Source organism: Sinohyriopsis cumingii, chromosome 3 (assembly GCF_028554795.1).
Source record: "Sinohyriopsis cumingii isolate HCF-2022 chromosome 3, ASM2855479v2, whole genome shotgun sequence".
Lineage (NCBI taxonomy): Eukaryota > Metazoa > Mollusca > Bivalvia > Unionida > Unionidae > Sinohyriopsis > Sinohyriopsis cumingii.
Window position 1 is genome coordinate 96552524 of NC_142963.1, and position 22895 is coordinate 96575418.

The 22895-nt window shown below is 33.8% G+C and overlaps 1 protein-coding gene across 4 annotated transcripts in view; it reads right to left on the reverse strand.

The window, feature by feature from the left end:
* The window catches only part of LOC149803340 (high-affinity choline transporter 1-like), a 160060-nt gene that overhangs the window by 27623 nt on the left and 109542 nt on the right, over positions 1-22895 (reverse strand). For all 4 annotated transcript variants that reach the window (XM_089953038.1, XM_089953041.1, XM_089953039.1 and 1 more), the window contains exons 3-4: positions 10937-11044; positions 4584-4739 (exon numbers count right to left, since the gene is read on the reverse strand). In XM_089953038.1, coding sequence (XP_089809164.1) covers positions 4584-4739; positions 10937-11044 — 264 coding nt within the window. The remainder of the gene's footprint in view (positions 1-4583; positions 4740-10936; positions 11045-22895) is intronic.

The window sequence follows — 22895 nt, forward strand, 5'->3', positions numbered from 1 at the left end:
GGAAAGGTAAATAACAGGGCAATATACCAGTCAATGTGAATAATTGTAAAACAATATAATTTGTGGGATTTCTTTGACAGGTGTTTTAGAAGTAATCGGCAGCAACAGTTTATATACTACTGTTGTTTAGTTGTTTGTAAAGCAAAGTGGTTTGTTAGTGGTAGAGTGCTGTACAATAGTTACCATATGCTTAATCTGTGGTAAATGCCTCGGGGATAATAGGTTTGTTTTGTTGCACAATGCCAATGACTTTACTAATACATGCCGACTCTCAGATGTATTGTTTAATGAGATATGGTAGTGGACATGGTTTCTGCTCAAAGTTATAAACTGTTACAATACTTGAAAGATGTGGGCAGAATGGGTTTGTTCAGGGGCTGTGAAAATGACAAAAGGTGGGAATTTAATGAGGCCGGACATCGATTTGGTCGCCAAGTGGGTAAAAGAAGCGTGGGACTCAATTCCATCGGAAATGATTGCAAAATCATTCAGGAAGTGCTGTATCAGCAATGCCATGGATGGAACAGAGGATGATGCTATATTTCAATCTGACAATGACAAGGAGAGCGAGAAGGAGAATGACACAGTATCGGATGACCATGATGACAATGACGATATATATGATGAAAGCATGCCCGTAACAGAAGCAGAGTTTCGTGAACTGTTTGGCGATTCTGATACAGAGCCAGATTTTGAAGGATTCTAAAAGTGATAGAAATTTTATAATTCATGATTTTAGAATGAGGATTAATTAAATTTCCATTAAGACTTAACACTTTAGAATTGTTTTTATTTCAACATATAAATTAGCTTTCTTACTTTCATTTTATTTAATAATGTGATTTGCCTAAATAAACATATTCAGAACTCACTTTGTGCATCTTGTGATGTACCGGTAGTCTAGAAATTATGGGTCGGCTTATACACGGGTCATGCACTTTATAACAGTTTTACCAATTCAGTTGGGGGGGGGGGTCGGCTTATACATGAACGGGCTTTTACGCGAGTATATACGGTAGGTTGCAATTCTAGAGAGATTTAGGTGCATATCTTGTGTAATGAAACACAAGGGTATAGGAGTGTATATAGTGTAATATACTGTAAATGAACACTTAAACAGGAGATTTATTTTATGGATTTATTTCCAAACCAGTCATGTTACAATATCTTACATCTCGTAAATTTTATGATATCTCACACTTCATAAGATATCTCAGAACTTACATATCTTAATAAAAATGTTATACCAGATATGTTATAAAATATATATCTTATATCTTTAAAAGGTAAATTGTAAAATGTATTAGATATACTATACAATGTATAAGATATCTATTACAGTTTATGAGAAATCTTCACACATTAACCCCTGGTGATGAGTTTATGTGGCAGGAGGTTACGTAGCCTACTGCCGAGCTCTGTGGCATGAAGGTCATGTATGATACGTTAAAGTGGGTGGTATTATAGAAAGGTAGACAGATGTAGCTCTACAATGATATCAAATAATCTGGAATTTCTAGTTGCACTACAAAATATAGAGGGAAAAACCTCATTTTTTTTCTACCCAAAATTTGCCCATGGTCACAATGCGATTTTGTGTCCAGATTTTAGACTCTTTGGACTCAGATCCAAGGCAGACTGGTATGAACTGCAAACAGACAGATGAACCTTTGCAAAAAGTAGGATAAGATGGGCATTTGGAATAAAGAGTGGTCTCGATACTAAATTAATGGGTCCGTTATGCAAATTTTTTTTATAACAATAATAAAAAATGTTACCCTTCTGCTCATGCGAGAGTCAAATAGCCAATGGAAAATGATGTTTCTAACACAACTAGGCAGAATGTTATTGGAAGAGCACCTGGAAGTTGGTGTTTTAGGATGTATTCAGAAATAGCTTTCAAAATGTGTTCCCTACTCGAATTTCAGATGAAAAGGACAAAAACCTCCAGGGTGTGAAGGGGCAAATTTATGGCGATCTATGAAGAACACATTAATTGAGACCAGAGAACAATTAATTAGATTTATGGGGACAGGCACGTATCAAATCGCCATACTACCATGATCAGTAATGCCTTTTCGAGGGGAGAATTTTATTCTTAATTAAGCATTTTTTTGTACAGCAGCCAGACGGACTATTAGGGACTCGGTAAACTTTGATTTCATAGTAAAACTGTCACAAATTGAGAATTTCCATTAACCCTTAGTCTCAGTGTAGAAGGTCGAATTGACCTCAGATGTGGCACCTCTGGAAAAAGGCGGCAAATATACTTAATCCTGATTGGTTACACTAAATAAGGAGCATGTTTCCCACACTAAATTTCCTAGATTTAATAGCACCACATTGAAAATTTTAATCAGTCTAAGCTTTTCTGCAAGAGAAAAATGTAAAGAAGATTCCAAGAGAAATTTGGGAGAAATTCTCTCGTAAAATTGTTGTCCAAGAGGACTGTTGTCCGGGGAAAACCGATGAACAAATTTGGCAAGGAATGTTGAAAGCACAGGGAGGAAATAGCTCCTGTGACGTATGGTGCACCATATGGTACAACATATTATTCTGAGACGTATAGTGAGACGTACTTATCCTGAGATCCAGGTACCTGTGAATCTACGTGCTAAGCACAGAGTGAGGACCAAAAGAGGCAAGACCGACAAAAGTCGAAGGAACAGCTACAGTGGAAGTGGAGTGAACAAACAGGTTATGCAGTTGTACAAGGCATTGACTTCAATTGTTCACTCGATCCTATGATGAACTAAATCTATCAGTAAAACAGATCAGCTATTTTATTTAACTATATTTGTGGGGTTTTTGTAATTCAGTGAAAGTTTTATATCTAAAAGCAGAGTATATTTCTGATGTAATGAATCCTCACAGTTGTTTTATGTAATTGATTAAATTGTTTATTTACATGTACAGGAGCTCGTGTTGGTTTGTTCTATATATCTGCTCAGATCTCTATCTATTCCACCTACAAGTTTCACTACTTATATTTACTTGAACGGGGCAATAACATCAAGGGTGGTCAACCTCTAGATAACAAAAATCAAATTAAGCAGACACCTTGAAAGAAGGTACAATCTGCCATCCCACACATCCTGCAAGAAGATGGGACTTTGTGTAAGGTTTCTACAAAGTGGACTGTGGGTAGCGTGACACCCACTTCACACAGGGGTTAATGTGTTAATACATTTATGATACATCTTGTGTCCGGATTTTAGACCTTTTGGTCTCAGATCTAAGGCAAACCAGTATGAACTGCAAACAGACAGATGAGCCTTTGCAAAAAGTAGGATAAGATTGGCATTTGGAATAAAGAGTGGTCTCCATACAAAAATAATGGCTCCATCTAGCAAAAAAAATAAAAAAATAAAAATAAAAAAGAACTCCAACTTTTACCCTTCTGCTCATGCCTAAGTCAAATAGCCAATGGAAAACGATGTTTCTAACACAACTAGGCAATATGGTATTGAAAGATGACCGGGGATTTGGTGTTTTTGAGTCTATTCAGAAATAGCTTTCAAAATGTGTTTCCTACTCGATTTTCAGGCGAAAATGGCAAAAAGCTCCAGGGGTTAATGTGTTAAGTATATAAGATATCTTATACAGCATGAGATAGCCAGATTTTGGGATAAATGATCATTTAGCTTGCCAAATTTTGGATTAAAAAGAAATTGAGCTTGTCAGATTTGGGGTAAATGGTAATTTAGCTTGCCAGATTTTTGATTAATTAGCAATTTTGCTTGTGAGATTTTGTAATAAATAGTAATTTGCCTTGCTATATAAGCTACTCTTGCCAATCATGGAGGGGGATTGCTGGTACAACCATTCAATTATGCTGCATGTTCTTAAGAACCAGTAAATGCCTATGCAAAGTGAGTAATAATTACGGCCCAGTGAAAATAGATGGTGGTCCATTTCTCCAATTCCAGAACCTTTAATTCCTTCAACATATTCTGACCAAAGCATTAACTATATTCATTATATTTCTTCCAGAATTATTTCTTTCTTTTGCTTTCATCTTTACACCATTACTTTACCTAATGTATTTAGAGTCTAATAGTCTGGTTTCTTGTTATATATATTACTTTTTACACTGAGAAACTATATTCTGTGCATCACTGTCTATCACACTGATGCTTAAGTACTTTCCTCCCTACATGTTAGCACTCAGAAAACTCCTGTTCAAAACTGCTTCCCATAAAATTTAGATTTATGGGAATTTTATTACTATAACTCTGAATATAGAAAATTCCCTAAAACCTCTGCTAAGCGTGTAGAAAACTAAACAGTTTTTAAAAGCAAACTGAGTTGACATTACCCCAAAACAAAACATATGAATATAAGAGTCCCATGAAGAGAAAGTTGGCAGCCATGGCCCAACTGCTTGTAGGTATTTAAAAATTGTCAAATATGCATAGGTTTGACACCACTGTATTTATCAATTGTTATTTTAGTGACTAAGTATTGCTCAAAACTAGAATGTGTCACTTTGATAATGTTTGTCACCATGCAGCATATTACATCTTAGGTGTAAATTATGACATTTCTTAATGTGAACCTTTTGTGATCAATACAATACCTACCCAATGCAGCTAGGATTGCAGCGGACCAGAAGACCTCCCCTAGCAGGGCAGGTATGTAGATAAGTCCCCCCATTCTCTCCCCATACATATTAGAGAATGGATCAATCATTGTCACATATCCCTTTGTTCTCATCTTCTTTGCAAAGAACAGGCCGCCTGCAATTCATGTGAAATAAATCATTTTTAGTCACTACAATAACATCAAAAAATGTTTAAATCCAGTAATAAATGTCCAAATTGTCACCACTGTTTGTAATATGTGTATATATTACATGAAAACAAAGAGACTAATTACCGAATTTAATGACAGATGCATTCAAATAATGCATACATCATAAAGTCTGGTTAGAAAACACAAAGCATATGACATACAAATCCTTTACCATCCAGTAACAATCTTTATGATATTTACTGTTAAGTTCACAACTGATTTCATGCTATATTTTGCTTAAGGTCAGAAATTAATTTAATTGTCACATTTTAACTATTGTACCCTGATTCTGTCTAAATCATCAGATGCTTGTATTTATTCACCACTACAAAATCAAAATGGCTTGGTGGCAGCTGTTACACACAAATATTTAGTGATGTTTCTGCTTTAGAAAAGAATTAAGTGTAAGCTCAACAAGAAAGTCATGAGTACACTTGCAAAATTCTTTGGCCTATGTTTGGAGAAATGACTGCCCCAATTCCTATGCATTGATGATGCTGTTCTCCCGCGCAGAATACCATTTGAGGATATCTATCTTTCATCACATGACTGCTGTCTTTCTTCATATGACTGCTGCTTTTGGTCTCACTGGATAGTTTCGTATTTTGACCCACCCCCCAATTTTTAAGGTAGAAGGCATGAACCTAATTATCACAAGCCTAGCATTTACTTAAAGTTAGGCTTGGAAATGGGTTGGCTTGTTGGTGACTGCCTGTCACAGTTAGACGGGCATTGGAGATCAAATGCATAACTTGGGCTGCAAATGAGCAGCTGACTTGGCTTATGTATTTACGTGTGTCTGCTACAGAGGTAAATATCTAAAAATCTAGATGGTTGAGGGGTGATGAAAAGTATGCTAATTTGTTATAGTACTAGTGAACTTTATTCATGCATAAGGCACATACTGATTCTTTTAGCTGCCTTATCACAGGAAAATATTCAAAAATAGCTATTTCCTGTCAAAAATGAATGTAAAATTATGGGGTTGGTGGCAGTGTTGGTTCAGTCTAAAACCACCAGTTGCAACAGGAATTAACCCGATTGCTGCAGTCAAAATCTCACATGTATGCTTTCTACAAAAATCATTAGTTTGTTTTTATTTGTATCTATAGTGTACAATTATTCTCATTTTTCTGCAATTGGTCATTGTTGGATGAAAAGTCCCCAGAAAAACTGTCCAGTGAGACCTTTCATCACATGACTCTCATCACATGACATCTGCTTTCCATCACATGACTGCTGTCTTTCATCACATGATTGCTGCATTTCATCACATAATCTGTTGCTTGTAAGCAAAGTGCACACAAAGTGGCAATAGACTCACTTCAATCATCATTTAAGAATTCTTTCAAGATAAACATTTATTTCAACACATTTGCATGCTAAAAAAACCCAGCTGTTAACGTTAGTGTCCTGCAGATGGGACACTTTTGCAATGATTGACCTAGTTACATAATTGTAATTCAAAATCGAAAAAGCCATTTTTGAGATTGTTCTTTTTTTTTTAGAATTTCATATCCTCAATATTTTTATGGATGGTGAAGCAATTGTAAATCAAATCTGAATCAAAGACTAATTTGTAATTTCTTTTTTGGATATCTTGATTAATCTTATGGAAAAGAGTTGACATTTCTATGACCTGATCACATTTGTATCTTTGCATAAACTATCTCAAGTATGTACACAATTTGGATGCTGTGTATTGGCATTACCATAGCGGTCTTTATGAACACCAATATATACAAATGTCACTTAAAGTTGATGTTTTCAGTGTAAACCTAATTATTTATGCTCAACCTTAAGGTGAGGAAATTTTCAATGGGTGTTCAGTGTATGAAAGTAAATCAGTATTCTTAATACATGTACATCATTTTGACATCAACCTACATTTTTGTTCTGGAATGTGAGAAAAATATAGTTTCATCAAGCATCAGTGTTGGATAAAAAATAATTTTGACAGCATATCAAATATTAATTATATCAAGATCTATAAAAGTTAATCCAGCTTCCTTCTAGGGCCATATTATTCGTTTTTGTTTTGGCTGTAATTTAGTATTATGGGGTGAGCTGGCCCCTCTAGGCCAATCATCAAAGAGCAGTAGTTTGTATCACTTGCAGGAAGGGTTCTCTTGTACACAGATACAAATATTTGCAGCTTCAGAAAATGTTAATTTTCTTTAATATTCCAGTATAATTTTCTTTTGCTCATCAACTGTCCATGAAACCAAAAACAGTTTATAATTCCTTCACTATGTTGTTTGCTTTCTATTGTAGTGCCCCCTTCTGCCATTTTAAATGTCTAATTTTTGTGAAATGTGTTCTTCATATGCTTTGCTTAATGCAACGTAGAAATGAGACAACAATAACACCCTAACACTTTCAATGCAATAATCTGGCAACACTGGGATTTTGTGTCTCAGAAAAAACAAATAACACACATTTGATAACATTCATTCCCACAAATCATCAAGCATGAACAAAAGTATATTTAAAAAAAAAAAAAGGGGGGGGGGTAATATGTCCATTATAGAAATAATCTTTTTATGACTTGCTTCCTACAGCACTGTTTACATCCTGGATTTATATCCATTTTCTCCCATATTCTTTATCTTGTTTTATTCTAAATCTGTAGTAGCACTAGAACGTATCCATATGCACTCACAAAATGCAGTTACTGGTATGTAATACAAGATGTTTTTGGCATCTACACATGTAATGTGTGCTGAAACCACTTTGCGTGATGTTTTAAACAATCTTTCATAGATTGGATATATTGAAAATAAAGGTTATTTATACAGAGCTTATGATGATTTATTGACAATTATTACCAATGTGAATATTAAATGAGTCATTTAATCCCTCTCAATGTAGATGTATATGTCCCTTTTTCTTAATTCTTCAATGATTCATCTGTAACTCTTGCACTCAATTATGCCAGTCTATTTTTAAACCCCATCAAGGGAGAGGTGTAAAATGGTTCTGTTCCAGTTAATGGTCGACAACACTGCAGCAATACATATAACTTCAGCATTATGATAACAAGTGGATTGTGTATATTGGAGTGCTAGCTGCATTTCTGACTCTAAAATAAAAAGCATTAAGACAAAGGGGTGGGACCATGTGGCAATGACTAAAACTGCCCCTGACAATCTGGACGATAAAATCTTTTCAATGGGTGTGTATGTATGATGGTTGGGTGTGCTGGCATTGGTGGTCTATTGTTTTGCCTTAAATGGATATGTAAATCAACTGATTCATAAATTCAGGTTAGAAACCGTTTTAGACCATTGAATTGTACGCTGCTTAGTTGTGTAAGCCAGATGCCAGTGCAAATATCTACTGGCTATTGTTTATACTGGACTGAGCAAGGATGAATTGAAGACAACACAAGGAAGACTTACAGGCTGCGACTGAACAATGATTGTACACAGGATGCAGTGAAGAAAACACAATGAAGATTTAAAGGCTTGGTCTGAACAACATACATAGGATGCATTCAAGACAATAAAAAGAAGACTTAAAGGCTTGGACTGAACAATGATTGTACACAGGATGCATTGAAGACAACACAAAGAAGACTTAAAGGCTTGGACTGAACAATGTACACAGGATTCATTGAAGACAACACAAAGAAGGCCTAACGGCTTCATTATTGTAGCGTCAGTAATAATTAAATTAACAATTACCAGCTTTTTAAGGACCTAAGGACTTTCAAAAATAAAGCAAGAAGTTATGATAATTGTTTTCCTTCATGAATATGACATATCTTGCCAATTCATTAAATCAAACTCTTGGACATTTTGGCACTAAATTATGTAGTACTTCATGCAATTTGCAAAGTTCTTGTAAATATTTCATGAATCATCTGACAAGCATTCTATATGGTGTGTTCACAAAGCATGTTATAGCTGGGTCTCTCTCTCTCTATTGATCAATCAATCAATCAAGAGACAGAGACAGAGATGGGCAGAGGGACTGAAACTGAGAGAAATTATAAATTATAAATATTTTAAATTTCTATTATGCAAAGACCTATTTGTGCTTGAATTTTTAAAATAAATCACTTCAATTTTATATTAAATTTACCGACTGCTGAGATGGAAATACTTCACAAAGTCTTGTGTCTAATTTCCTATACCCTACATTGACACATATGAAGAATTCAATCAATCTTTACTTAGAAGAGTAGATGCCTTCCAAGTTAAACGGATAGAGAAAAAGAAACAAATCCACTGGTGTCCATGCGTATCATTATGTAACTATATTTTATCATTTATATTACTGCACATCCAAATGCAAACAGTGTATACCAAGATCTGCAATGATCACAAAATGTGCCAGTAAATCTGGGTCTGTTCTGTTCTCTTCCTTGTTATAATGCCCTTCATTATAATTTGATTCCAGATATAGCATGGTATGACTATGGATCTTGTGACCAAAATTAAATTACTGAACTTAAATTGGTCTTTCAACTGTATGAAATTATAGGTGGAAATAAAACAGGATGGCTACTATTATATCTTTATTTCTTTGTAAAAATTTTATTATTTACAAAATTAAATGCAAATACAGTGACACCCCTCAAAACTGAATTTTTGATATACCGGAATTCCCATATGATTGAAATTTTTTTGGAGTCCTGATTTTTCCTCTTGCAATATCATTTTTTATCCCAAGTAAACCAAATCCCCTCTAATCTGAAAAATAAAACAAATTTTGATTCAAATTTGAAACAAAACTCACATCAAGCTTGGAAATGTAATTTATATGCTTATTTCCTGACTCATGCTTGACGAGATTATGTACAGGTAGCAAATACTGTAGCAAGCTAATTGGTGATAAAATGTCTCCAAGGCACACAAGGTAAAAATACTTGACACGTGCACCATCTCAGTTTAGGGCTGGCAATTAGCTAATCCAAAAGTTTTGCACAATAAGAGGGTAAATTAGTAATAAATCTATATCAGTAGATAAGCCATTTAAGAGAGATTATCTGCTAATTATCTAATTGCAATTAATGTTACTCCTTTGTATAATGATTCACAGATCATTTTTTAAACTTTTTAACAAAAAATCTCTAGGTTTTATTAATCAGAAATGTAGCATCACTTTTGAAGCTCTGACGATGGAGACCAAGAAAACAGTATTCTTAATATCGGATGTACTCAACTGATTTTCAAAGGAGAAAAATCAACACATGTACTTAAGCAGCCATGGCTGTCATTCGTCTTCACTAACATATCAAGATGTCAAAATGACCAGCTAAACATCGTATGACTGAACCACACCTGCCAAACCCAAGAGAGTTATAAGCATAATATTTGGTAATACAAGTGGCAAAAAAGCGTAATGGTTGGCATGTATAGTTATAAGCATAATTTTTAGTGTAGTAAAGCTATAAAAGTATCTCATTTTAAAAAAAGATGTTTAAAATAAAAATGTTTCTGGAGACAAGGAATGTTGTTCAACCAAGATTTTGTATGTATATATATATATATATATATATATATATATATATATATATATATATATATATATATATATATATATATAAAGATCAAACAGCATCTTTGTTTTACTTTTTTTCACACATACACAACTATTCTCTAATAATTATATTTTCTCTCTTGTTACTTAATAAATGCCTTTTAAAAGGTCATGCTTTTGCACATTGGCAAAACCCTCAGTGAAACAAAAAAAAGCTCTTGAAACTGAATATTACATTTGGTCCTAAGAGTTTTTGGCTGAGGGGTTTCACTGTACCATGAAATGAAAAATATATTAAATTTAATGTTTGACTGGCATTTTGTTTCTCCCCCTCAATAAACATATTTAATGAAATTTCAACTGATTGGCATTTTGTCCCATCCCTTCCATACCAACATATTTGAATTTTTAACTGACTGGCGGGCAGTTTTGTTTCTCCCCCTCAACAGTCACATTTACTGAAATTTCAATAGAGTGGCATTTTATTTTACCATCTCAATACACATACAGATATTTATTGATTTTTTTTATCACTACAACATCATATAAGGAACAGCTGTACTCATATCAAATAAGTGTAGACCCTGCAATGGCAGATCTGGGTCTATGCTGTTTAATGGATATTCGTCATAGTCAAGCAATTATGGCAACTTACCAAAGACAAGGCTAAGCCCATATCCAAAGGGAGCCTGACACCACACAAACCCAGTGCTGAAGATGATCTCTGATGTCCCATTGATGAATCCACCACCAACCCATGTGGCTGAAAAAAACAACAACAAAAAAACAATTAGAAATAAAAAATAATTTAGAAATGTGCCAATAGGACATTGATATCCCTGCCAATATGATGTTGATATCCCTGCCAATATAATGTTGATATCCCTGTCAATATGACGTTGATATCCCTGCCAATATAATGTAACTGAAGGGCAAAGTTTTACAAGAGTCCCTTGAAGGGACTGATGCTCTATTGGCTGAAAAGATTTTCCAGGAATTCTGGATAAGACCATTTCTTCTTTACAACTTTTGGGGGTTGAAACCATTCTGATATTCTTGGATTTTCTGTGCTTATATGACCTTCCATTCATGAGTACCAAAAATAAGATATTCAAGATGGCCACCATAAGTCATATTTTATGTAATATCAGCACCATTTTAATTTTAGACCAACTAGATATCACAAGAAGTCTTTTGATGAAAACACTGCATCAATATGACCATCCACCAATGAAGAGTAGCTAAAATTAGATTTTCAAGATGGCCACCATGGTGGCTATATTGTAGGTCACACAGGCACTATTTTATGACCAAGTAGACACAATAAAAACTACTTTTGTGAAAACCCCATGTCTATATTACTTTCCATATCAGATGTCAGACTGGCACCGTTTCCATCTAAGAACAACTAGATGTCATAGAAAGTCCTGTCGTGAAAATCCCATGTGAATATTACTTTCCATATCAGATGTCAAACTGGCACCAATTCCATTTAAGAACAAAGAGATGTCATACAAAGTCCAGTCATCAAAACCCAATGTCAATATTACTTTCCATATCAGATGTCAGATTGGCACTATTTCCATCTAAGTACAACTAAATATCATACAAAGTCCTGTCGTGAAAACCCAATGTCAATATTACTTTCCATATCAGATGTCAGACTGGCACTATTTCCATCTAAGTACAACTAAATATCATACAAAGTCCTGTCGTGAAAACCCAATGTCAATATTACTTTCCATATCAGATGTCAGATTGGCACTATTTCCATCTAAGTACAACTAAATATCATACAAAGTCCTGTCGTGAAAACCCAATGTCAATATTACTTTCCATATCAGATGTCAGACTGGCACTATTTCCATCTAAGTACAACCAAATATCATACAAAGTCCTGTCGTGAAAACCCAATGTCAATATTACTTTCCATATCAGATGTCAGACTGGCACTATTTCCATCTAAGTACAACTAAATATCATACAAAGTCCTGTCGTGAAAACCCAATGTTGATATCACCATTCCAATAAGTAGCCATAATTAGATTTTCAAGATGACCACTGTGGTAGCCATACTGTATTTCTGAGAGGAGCATTTTCATTCAGGACCAACTATGATGTTGGTGTATGGCAAGTTTTATAGCAATCTGCTAAGTAATTTAGGGGGTGTAACAAAACAAACTTATGCTAATAATAGACAAACAGTGGACAATATTAGGCCATTCCATGTGCTTTTTTTGGTCTATGACCAGTAGAGCTAAATACAGAGGGAAAACAACCTTGTAAAAGTTTGTTGAATTAGGGACACACAAACTTGATCCATCTCTTGTTAATATAAAGCTCCATACCACATTTGGTTTGAATCCATGAAGTCATTCAATGTACAAGTATTGAGCAGAAATGAAAGGGCAAAGCTCAAAGTCAAAAAGGGGCCATAACTCTAGAAAAATTTAGTTGCGAAAAGGTGAAAATCACTAATGACATTGGTCTTCTTAATCTATAGCCTTATCCCATATTTTGTTAGAATTCATTAAGTACTTTCAAGGTTACTGAGATGAAACAAAACTTTTTTTTGATGCAAATGAAAATTGTTAGTCAAACAACATTGTTAAATTTTGTTGGAAAATGACAAAAATTCAAGTTGACACTGACTTTCTCAATATGAGTATCATGTACAATTTTGTTTAAATGTTTAAAGTTTCTCAAAATTTATTGAGCAGAAACACAGCTTGTGTGACATGATGTTCTGAGACCTGATTTGACAATATGGGATGGACAGGCATGGGCAACACTAGATGTTCCCTCCAAAGAAATAGCTAAGCACAAAAATAAAGAACTAGAAATGGCCCAGTTGACAAATATGTAAACAATCATATGAAACAAGTCTCTTGAAGGGACTGATTTTCTACTGGCTTAAAAGAATTTGTGTCAGTTTTTGAGAAATCCACTTCTTCCCTCTTTTCATGTGTTTTAATTGCCAAATATTAAAATCCTCTCAGATCTTTTAGAGAAACTACAATATAACAAATTCAGGTGAAGTGCTGTTTTTCTTTTAATTTTATTTCTTATGCATTTGAGTTAACATGTTCACAATGTAAGAGCAGTGCAAATATCTTTGTCATGTCCTTTGACCTTGAGCCTGATATCATCGATAGATAATTACTGAACGTTTCTCAGATTCTGTAAGAAACCAAACCACTTAAACTGACATCATTCAAGTTGTCCTTTAGATATCAACAAACTGGGTTTGATAAAAATTCATTCATACTTGTTTGTGTCATCATGCATAAAAGCTTATACACAATAAATCCCCAACTCAAACTTTTGAAAGCTGAAATTTATGTCAGAGTGCTGACAATCACCATGATCATGAGAGAACACTGAAATACATATAAAAGTCCTTGTGCTCATTAAATGCAAGCAGTGAACTTTAACCTGGATCAGAAGATCAAGTAGTCTGGTTCAAATGTGTTCACAACATGGATTATATATTGGTGGTCTTTTCTGCACCATTTTCATTCATAAGCAATTACACAGTTCAAGCAATGTTTAAGTAAAAAAAAAGCAAAGAATGTTAATGTTACACTTCTTTCAATAGAAGTAGTGATAACAAGCTTGCTGGGCTTGCCACTGTGGATGCCATTTTGGAAATCAAATCGCTACCATTTTCATTCAAGACCTGCTACATATCTGTTATAGTGTTTTACTGAATATCTCTGACGAAGACAACCACCCATTCAAGAAAAGTTACCAAATGAAGATTTTTAAAATGGCCACTAAGAAAGCATTCCAGCAGTCAAATTGGAATGATTTTCATACAAAACCATCTGGATGCTGCATAAAAGTATGAGTGAAAACACAATACAAATGTAAACATGAAGTAGTAGTCATCACAAGATTTCAGTGACAATTGATGTGACAGCCATCAAGGCAGCCATGTTGGCTGTCAGGTCAGCACCATTCTCATTTGAACCATTTACATGTTGTAAGAAGACTTTTTAGTGAAAACACCATTCAATCTGAATATCTGAGCTGGAAGAGCAGCAATAATATTTTCAAGGTGGCCATGATGGTGACCATGTTGGACATCAGATCAGCACTATTACATATCCTGTCTTTTAGTGAGTACTTCATGTTAATATGACCATTGGTTCAGGAGGACTAGTGATAAGATTTTCAAGATGGCCACCATGGTATCCATGCTGTCAGATCTGCACCATCTAACAGTTATATAAAGTCTTTTAGTAAAACCCCCATGTCAATTTGACCATTCATCCATAAGTGGTCATAACAAATTGTTCAAGAAGGCCAACATTGTGACCAAACAGGATATCTGACTGGCATCATTTTAACTTAGGACCATCTGCATGTCACAGAAAGGCCTTTAATGAAAAGCCTTTGAAAACTATGTCAAGTTTCATGACTTTCCTCCAAATAGTTTAGGATAAGTGGTACTAACAAATAGCTGTTAATGAATGACTGACAGTGAACACAGGCCCATTCAAATGATCTTCTATTTTAAACTATTTGAGGTAAAAATTGACCAAACTTTTGTTAGAGTCACCATAACTGAATAAAAGGAAAAAAGTTAATTTGAACTCAAAAGTGGCCAAGGTCCTTTTCATAGTAAGTTACAAACCAAACATGATCTCAATCCATGAGGTTCTGCCAAAGTCATAGATAGAAAATGAAATGTGTAATACAGGAACATGCTTATAGGTCAACAAGGGCAATAACTCATATTTTGAAACTAAGAAGCAAAAATTACATTTGCTATTATAGAACTCATATTTTTATGGGAAAAGATGAAAATGTAATATGAACTGCATCCTTAAGAATACAAACCATGTTTAATTTCACTACTCAATGACCATAAACCAAAACTAAGAAGCAAAAAACTGAAATATGATATAATTGAACAAACTTTTAAGACAAACAGATCCATAAATCTGCCAAATTTTGTGGGAAAAACAGATGAATACCAAACCTGACCTACATCCTTTTGAAAAAAAAGCTCCATGCCAAATTAAGTTGCAATTTGTGATTTCCTTAAACTGAAGCATCAATAAGAAATGAATAAAAGTGATAAAATTGCAAATTTCTACATAACTAAACTAATTAGGTTACATTCCTTGAAGTACTAAAACCAAAGTTAGGGATCATAAATCTGACAAATAAAAGATCAAACATGACCAAGACCCTTTCTTCATACTCAGCGTCATATCCAATTGGACTCGATGCATTAAATCAAATTTAACGTAGCTTTTAACAATTTTTTCAGTCATATCGCTACGAAGTCTGCAGTGTGGCAGTTTATAGTGATGTCTAGACATGTGGCATCATGTCCCACCCAGTCACATTATCCTGACACCAGGCCAACCAGTCCTAACACTAACCTCTTAATGCTGAGCACCAAGCAAGGCAGCTGTTAGTACCATGTTGGTAAGTCTTTAGTATGACTTGGCGAGGGATTGAACTCATGACCTCCCGCATCCTGAGGCGGACTCTTTAACCATTGAACACCAGGGCAGTACAATGGGTACATGAAGCTACATCAATTGAAGAAATCATAACAAGAACACACAGCAACAAAAAAAATCAAAAATCATAAATGAATAAATTATACAGAGACAAAATTTATCAGATGTCATCAATCAAAAATAATTATGAGTCCTTTGAATCCAATGAAACAGGGAAAGATTTCATTCCATAAATATTGCATACCATGGAGATAATTGACAATGCATTGATTGGCCAGTTTCTTTTCTGGTAAAACTGCAAAAACATTTCATCAGTGAGAATAATTTAAAGTCTATAATGACCCTAGAAGCTTAATATTGTGTCTTATTACATGGTGCATTAGACAGGAGTGCTCCATCTAATTATAGTCCTAACGTTTTTCCCATATCAAATTACAGTCCTAACGTTTTCCCATGTAACTGATTATTAAACTAAAGACACAAAATGATCATTGATCAATCCTTGGTTTATCCAGCACTGATCAGTAAATATACTTTGGATACTTGTAAAGTATTGATTCGCACACAATAATAAATGGTACAAGTGTTATGGGTTCATTTAAGCAGACACATTCATGAAACTCCCCGGTATCTAACTAAGCCTAAAATGGATCCAATAAAACCAAAATTGTCTGGAAGGGTTAAGTGATCACAAGATCAGACTGAAGAACCAAACTCGATCCAGAGATATTTCCATTCCTGGCCTTTTAAATATCCCAAAGTGTTCTGTTCTTTATATGTCACCATATAATTTTTTTCTTTCCACATTACCAGAGAATTGATATTAACAATGAAACATTACTGAGAAATTATTGTAATTTCCTTTTACAAATGTTTTTTACTATTGTTTCATGAGATTATCATTGGTGGACCAATATACTTTCAGGTCTTGTCATTTATTGAATTTAAATTGACTTCTTTATATATTTACATTTTATTAATTTTAGAAAGACCTTAAAGTTTGTTCATATATGAACTATATTTGGTAATGTATAATGGATACTGTGCCATAAGCACGGAGGGATTTGATCTCTTCAAAACAAAAACAAAAACGATTTTTATCCAATAAAATAATGCTTTCCAAAAATCTGGAAAAAGGTGTTTACTTGACAAGATATTGTAATGACATACATTTCAATGCTGATTGTGTACATTTATATATCAGGTAGAAGTAAAACAAAAAAACCGAAATATAAAAAAAATTAAAAGCATACCTGCAGCATCTAAACTATACTATAGTTTTGTACTTTAGTGCTAAAAAATTGTTTGGTTTTTCAGACAAAGGCCCAGGAGAGGCTTGATCTAAAATTACAGTCCCCGAGTGTTGGGATGTTGCATTTTTTAGCACCGATACTGTACAATGATCAATTTTAGTTGATTTTCTCCCATTATTAAAAGAACTAATTACAAATTCATTATCACCTTTAATGAGTTCCTCCAAGCAGCTGATGATACAGTGATAAAAAAATGTCTAGGAATCCAATATAAGACCATTCATTCTGTCCTTGTGGGTTTTTTTAAATGCTGAGTATTCAAACCATCTCTGATATTTCTGTGAAACTCTAAAATATATTAGTAACAAAAAATATTTTCTTACATGTCTGTGTTAACATGTTCACAAGATATATCCCAGTGCAGTACACATATTTTTGTCATAACCTTTAACTAGACACCATGAATAGCAAATCAATGAACTTGTTTTTTTTATTAGTCTAGTTTTTCGTAGATTGCCTCAGGGGACTGTAGTTGCATATAAATGAGTTACCCTCTCAAACTACTTTACGGGAAAGTGTAAAGGATTATAGATGGAAATGTGAATATTATCTCCTCTCAATTTTTCATGAAATGGTAGGTGACAAGAAAGAACAGCTGCACCTGAATATTACTGTGATCTTAAAATGATTTCATTGTTTTACAAATAGTCCTGAACTCAACAACTGATGTATGGTCTGACAGTTGTGTGCACTTTTATTTAATTTTTTTTAAATAAAAATAACGAAAGGTAAAATCATTAATTAAAAGCTTGGGCTGACTGTAAAGTACAAAAATTTATTCAAAAAAATTAAAATTCTAAAAAAATATTTGTATGGAATGATCATATACTAAAATTCAAAGAACATTACTAGATCTGTTTGTAAAACATGAATGTTCCCACTCTAGACTAAATAACTGAAGTTCAAAAAGTTCATAAATTTAAAAAATTTGAAAAATGGTTAGAATATGAAAATCTGATTAGGTCATCTACATATGCATTCAATCATGCATGTTAAATATCTAGGTTTTTGCTTCATCATGCAGACATGGTTTTAGGTTTTAAATGGACCAAAAAGATTGGAATAAACACTGGACAAATTGATTAAATAGTCTCAGGCTAATCCGATCATTTACCAATGAATATAAATATGCCTACAAAATTGTCTTTGTCCATCCCCAAGTAGGTTTTTTGTCCCTAAATCATGCTAACAAGTCCTCGAAAGCTGAAAATGTGCAAACAATAGAAAAATTGCTTTAATGCTCTGGAAACCTTATTAGGCCATCTAGACAGGCATGCAAATTTGCTTGCCTAATTTCCTTTGTCAATATCGGGTAATTTTTGTGCAATCTTGCTGAAAACCTTCTTGGAACTGAGATGATGAGCCAAGACGACCACATACTGATATCCTTGCTTCAAGCAATGGAAGTATACAAATTACAGACAACAGAGTTGGATGTCTTCAGGCTATGGAAGCCAGACTAGAATATAAAGGAGGCTATCACATTTTGATTACACAAAATATGCTCCTCCACAGGATACACTTAAAACACTTAAGTTTGCCTAAACAATTATAATTGGTCATCAATCAATAAAGTACAGCCACTTAAACACTGCGACTATACAGCAACTCACAGACAAATAATGGTGTGCACCATCCTCATACATACTGTAGAGAATCATACAAAAATGGTGACAATCCAAAAGGAATCTACAAAAATGTTCTTTTGAAAATATATAAGTTATGGATTAACTGCAAATTTATGTGGAAAAACACTGTAAAATGGGAGACAAATATGTATTCCAGTAGACCCTATTTCAGACTAAGTTTGCACTAAATCACCGTAGTAACAGGATGGATTGCTAACATAACCATTGATTCAACCTACTCTATCCTATTTAAACATTCATATTCTTTAAGGAGGTAATGATAAGAACACTACAATAACTGGTACATACCGTCTATACTCGCTTACAAGTCACACTGCAAACAATAAAGATTCTGATATGCCATATAACATTGCACCTGCAAATTAGGGTCGATGTTGTTTGTTCTACTGATTACTCCTAACAAACTGCAATCCAATTAGTCACAGCAACCTTGATGATGATTTTTGTTAAAAAATCAACAAGCATGTTCCTTCCTTGCCCAAAAGCCAAAACAGTTATCAATGTTTTGAGAAACAAAAATACAAGTTATTATGCAGAAACAAATACTCTTTCTTTGGATCTGAGAGGGATCTTGAACTTGTAAAGACTTTAAACCCTAAATGTTCTTCCCATATCTAGAATCCATCCTCAACGTTGGGTGCCATTATGATGTCCACTGCATGTGTCATTTACCCAAAACTCAAAAGCTTTGTTATCTACTCCAAGAGTGAAACATCCATCAGGTTTGGCCAAGCATGTAGTCTAGAAGTAAAGGTACACTTTCCTTCTTTCGGTTTCAGTGACCTTAACTTTCAACCCTTAAAATATTCGGGTTGTTTTTTCCTTACCACCAGTCCAAATCTGTCACAATTTTAATTAAAGTAATACACATGGTACAGAATTCAAGTCATTGTGAGAAAGCTAAAAAAGCCAGATAAATGGCTGGGTGGATGTCATAACATGAATAATCTGCCATTGATCGGCATATAAAAAATTCTTTGTGGAATGAACTGCCAGATTTTCAATGAATGATCCAAAGACTTACCATACATTTGTAAAATAGTCACTAAATTAAGAAATTTAAGTCTCTGTGACCCACCTATTCAGGCATGAAAATTAGTTCCCACAATGAACACAAAACGTTTGCAGTAAGTCAAGATAATTCAAATGTAAACATTTCCTGCAATTACTGAAGCATGAAAGTAGGTCACAGTGATCTACTACTGCAAGCATCAACTATCCTCAAGACAGAAGTACATATACTATACAATTCTGATTACATATCGAGAGAAATGTAGCTCATTAAAAAACTTGCTGGTACCTATAAGAACAACAATTCCTTTGAACAGTAACTTTCCTATTCGTATAAAAGTCTTGTGAGTTGCTTCATTTGTTGAGAAAAATAGGTTTTCACACAAATCAGCTGTGAGCTAACTTGAAAGAGCTTTTGTCAAGTATCAACTGAAAAATCATACTATTAAAAGATAACATTTCCTTACATGATATTCGATTCTGGACAGAAAGAGGAAGTGGTGATGATTTAAATGTTTCATTTTTTATGATTGGAATGGACTTTGTGACCAGAACATTTCTTGTTTATTCACTACCCAGATTAATCAATATCAAGTAATTAGTTTCTAAGTTTCAATTGCCAAAGTAATCCCTGCAACACAGTGATTACAGTTATGTACTTTGTAACACGCAACATATAAAATAATATGGATAGCATTTGCAGTTGGCACACAATAAATCTTTTACCTGTTCTTGAAAAAGACAATGCACATAAATGTGTGACATTACATTAAAAACTAGCAATACCGTATATACCAGTATAAGTCATAATGCAAGTGCAGTGGAGGGTCTATGTTGTTTGTTCTATTGATTGTTCCCAATAAACTGCATAGAACCAGATCTGCCAGCATATTATGAAATGGCAGATCTTTGTCTATGCAGTTTGCAGTTTGATTTGTCATAGACAGCATCATATACAGTGCTTCAAATTGTACATGACTGGCAAAAGTGTGTGTGTGTGTGTGTGTGAGTTGAATTTTTAATGTAGTTTTATCAATTTTCAGTCACATCACTATGATGTCTACAGTGTGGCAGTTTATAGTGATGTCTAGCACTGGGGTAAAAGAAACCATTGCTTTGAACTTCAGAACTGCAAAACAACATGCTCTCTAATGATTTGCTTTCAGGCCGTCTGTTTTCTGTGCTGATTGAAATGGCGTGATCATATTTACATTATCGATATATGATTTCACTCATTACCTAGTAAGTGAACCATAGTGCTATGAATTCTTGCAACTTCTATCTCTTATTATAAACTATGAAAATAAAATTTTAATAATCACAATAGCGGTTTTGTGAAAGAAAATGACGATGTCAATGAAAAAGTATACTAGTTCTTAAGAAACATTTAGTGACTTAAAGACTGGTTGCACTTTTTTCAGTTACTGATTTCAACCTCAATAATACTAATAAATCCCACCCACCCCCAATATACTTTTCTTTGTGCATTTGACAATAAATTTTATTGTTTTTCAGCTATTATTCTCTAGCCAATTAGGTAATTATTCCTATGAAACAACCAGTATTTTATCATTGATGTGCAACTAAACATAGCATAAGAAAATGCAAACTAGCATATATATCTGAAACTGATTTTGGATTGCATGAACATTTAGCTATGTAAAAATATCGTAATTTCAAATATTAAATACTCCAAGATTTCACACACAATCAGCTTAAAATACAGAAAACTAATTTTCAAATTGGTAAAAATTCAAAGGTCTCTCATTGCCTCCAACAGTGCAAGTACGCTTCTAGATCTTGAGACTTTTAATATAATCTGCAAAACTGATTGATTAAAAACAACACCAAGCACATTTGAGGCTTAATTTGCAACCTGCAAGACAATTTATAATTTATACACTCTTTGCACAATGAAAAAGAAGTAAATTTTGGACTTTTTTGATGTTATACAGTAATTACTGTTTCCACACATGCAGCTACTTCTGGGAGCCTGAACAAACAGTTACAATGCACATACTTTGCAAGTGTTTATCCAGTCTTCTCTTTTAGTAAGCAGAAATGTGGAAATTAATGATGAACATAATGCTATGAAGTTCTCTCATCTGAATGCACCCTGCCATTTGAGTTGAATAAAATCAGGATGCCAAAGGAAAAAACATCAGGATTTTAAAAGAAAAAAAATTCAATCGGTTCTTGTGACCATATAGTTACAAAATCTTTACAAAGGAATTGACATCTCCAATGTCTTATGCTATTTACCGGTACTTAATGTGAAAAATGTATTCTTCAGTCATATAGTGAAAATCTATCATTTTTTGATTTACGTCTTTATGCTGAGACTTATTCAATTAAACACAAAATATCAGCATAAAAGATGAAAATAGAAAATTGATATATTTTCATGATAAGACTAGCATATTCCTCACTAAATGTCTACATCACTTTGGCTCTTTTTGAAGGAGGCCGTTGTGAATCAAAAAGGTCTTTTTTGTGGCATTTAAAAAATATTTAATTGTGGACAAATAAAAAAAATATCCTAATATAAAAAAACAACAGGATGATCCTGAGAAAATAAGGATAAGCAAGAGGTCTGTGAATGCTATGAGTGTCATTTACAAACTAGATTTATCTGCATTTTTAATTGTCATCGAAACATGAGTGCATGAGGGCATATTCATCAATACATGAGGGCATATTCATCAATACATGAGAGCATATTCACCAATACATGATGGCATATTCATAATACATGAGGGCATATTCATCAATACATGAGGGCATATTCATCAATACATGAGGGCATATTCATCAATACATGAGAGCATATTCATAAATACATGAGGGCATATTCATCAATACATGAGGGCATATTCATCAATACATGAGAGCATATTCACCAATACATGAAGGGCATATTCATCAATACATGAGGGCATATTCATCAATACATGAGAGCATATTCACCAATACATGATGGCATATTCATAAATACATGAGGGCATATTCACCAATACATGAGGGCATATTCATCAATACATGAGCATATTCACCAATACATGAGGGCATATTCATCAATACATGAGTACATGAGAGCATATTCATGAGTACATGAGGGCATATTCATCAATACATGAGAGCATATTCACCAATACATGATG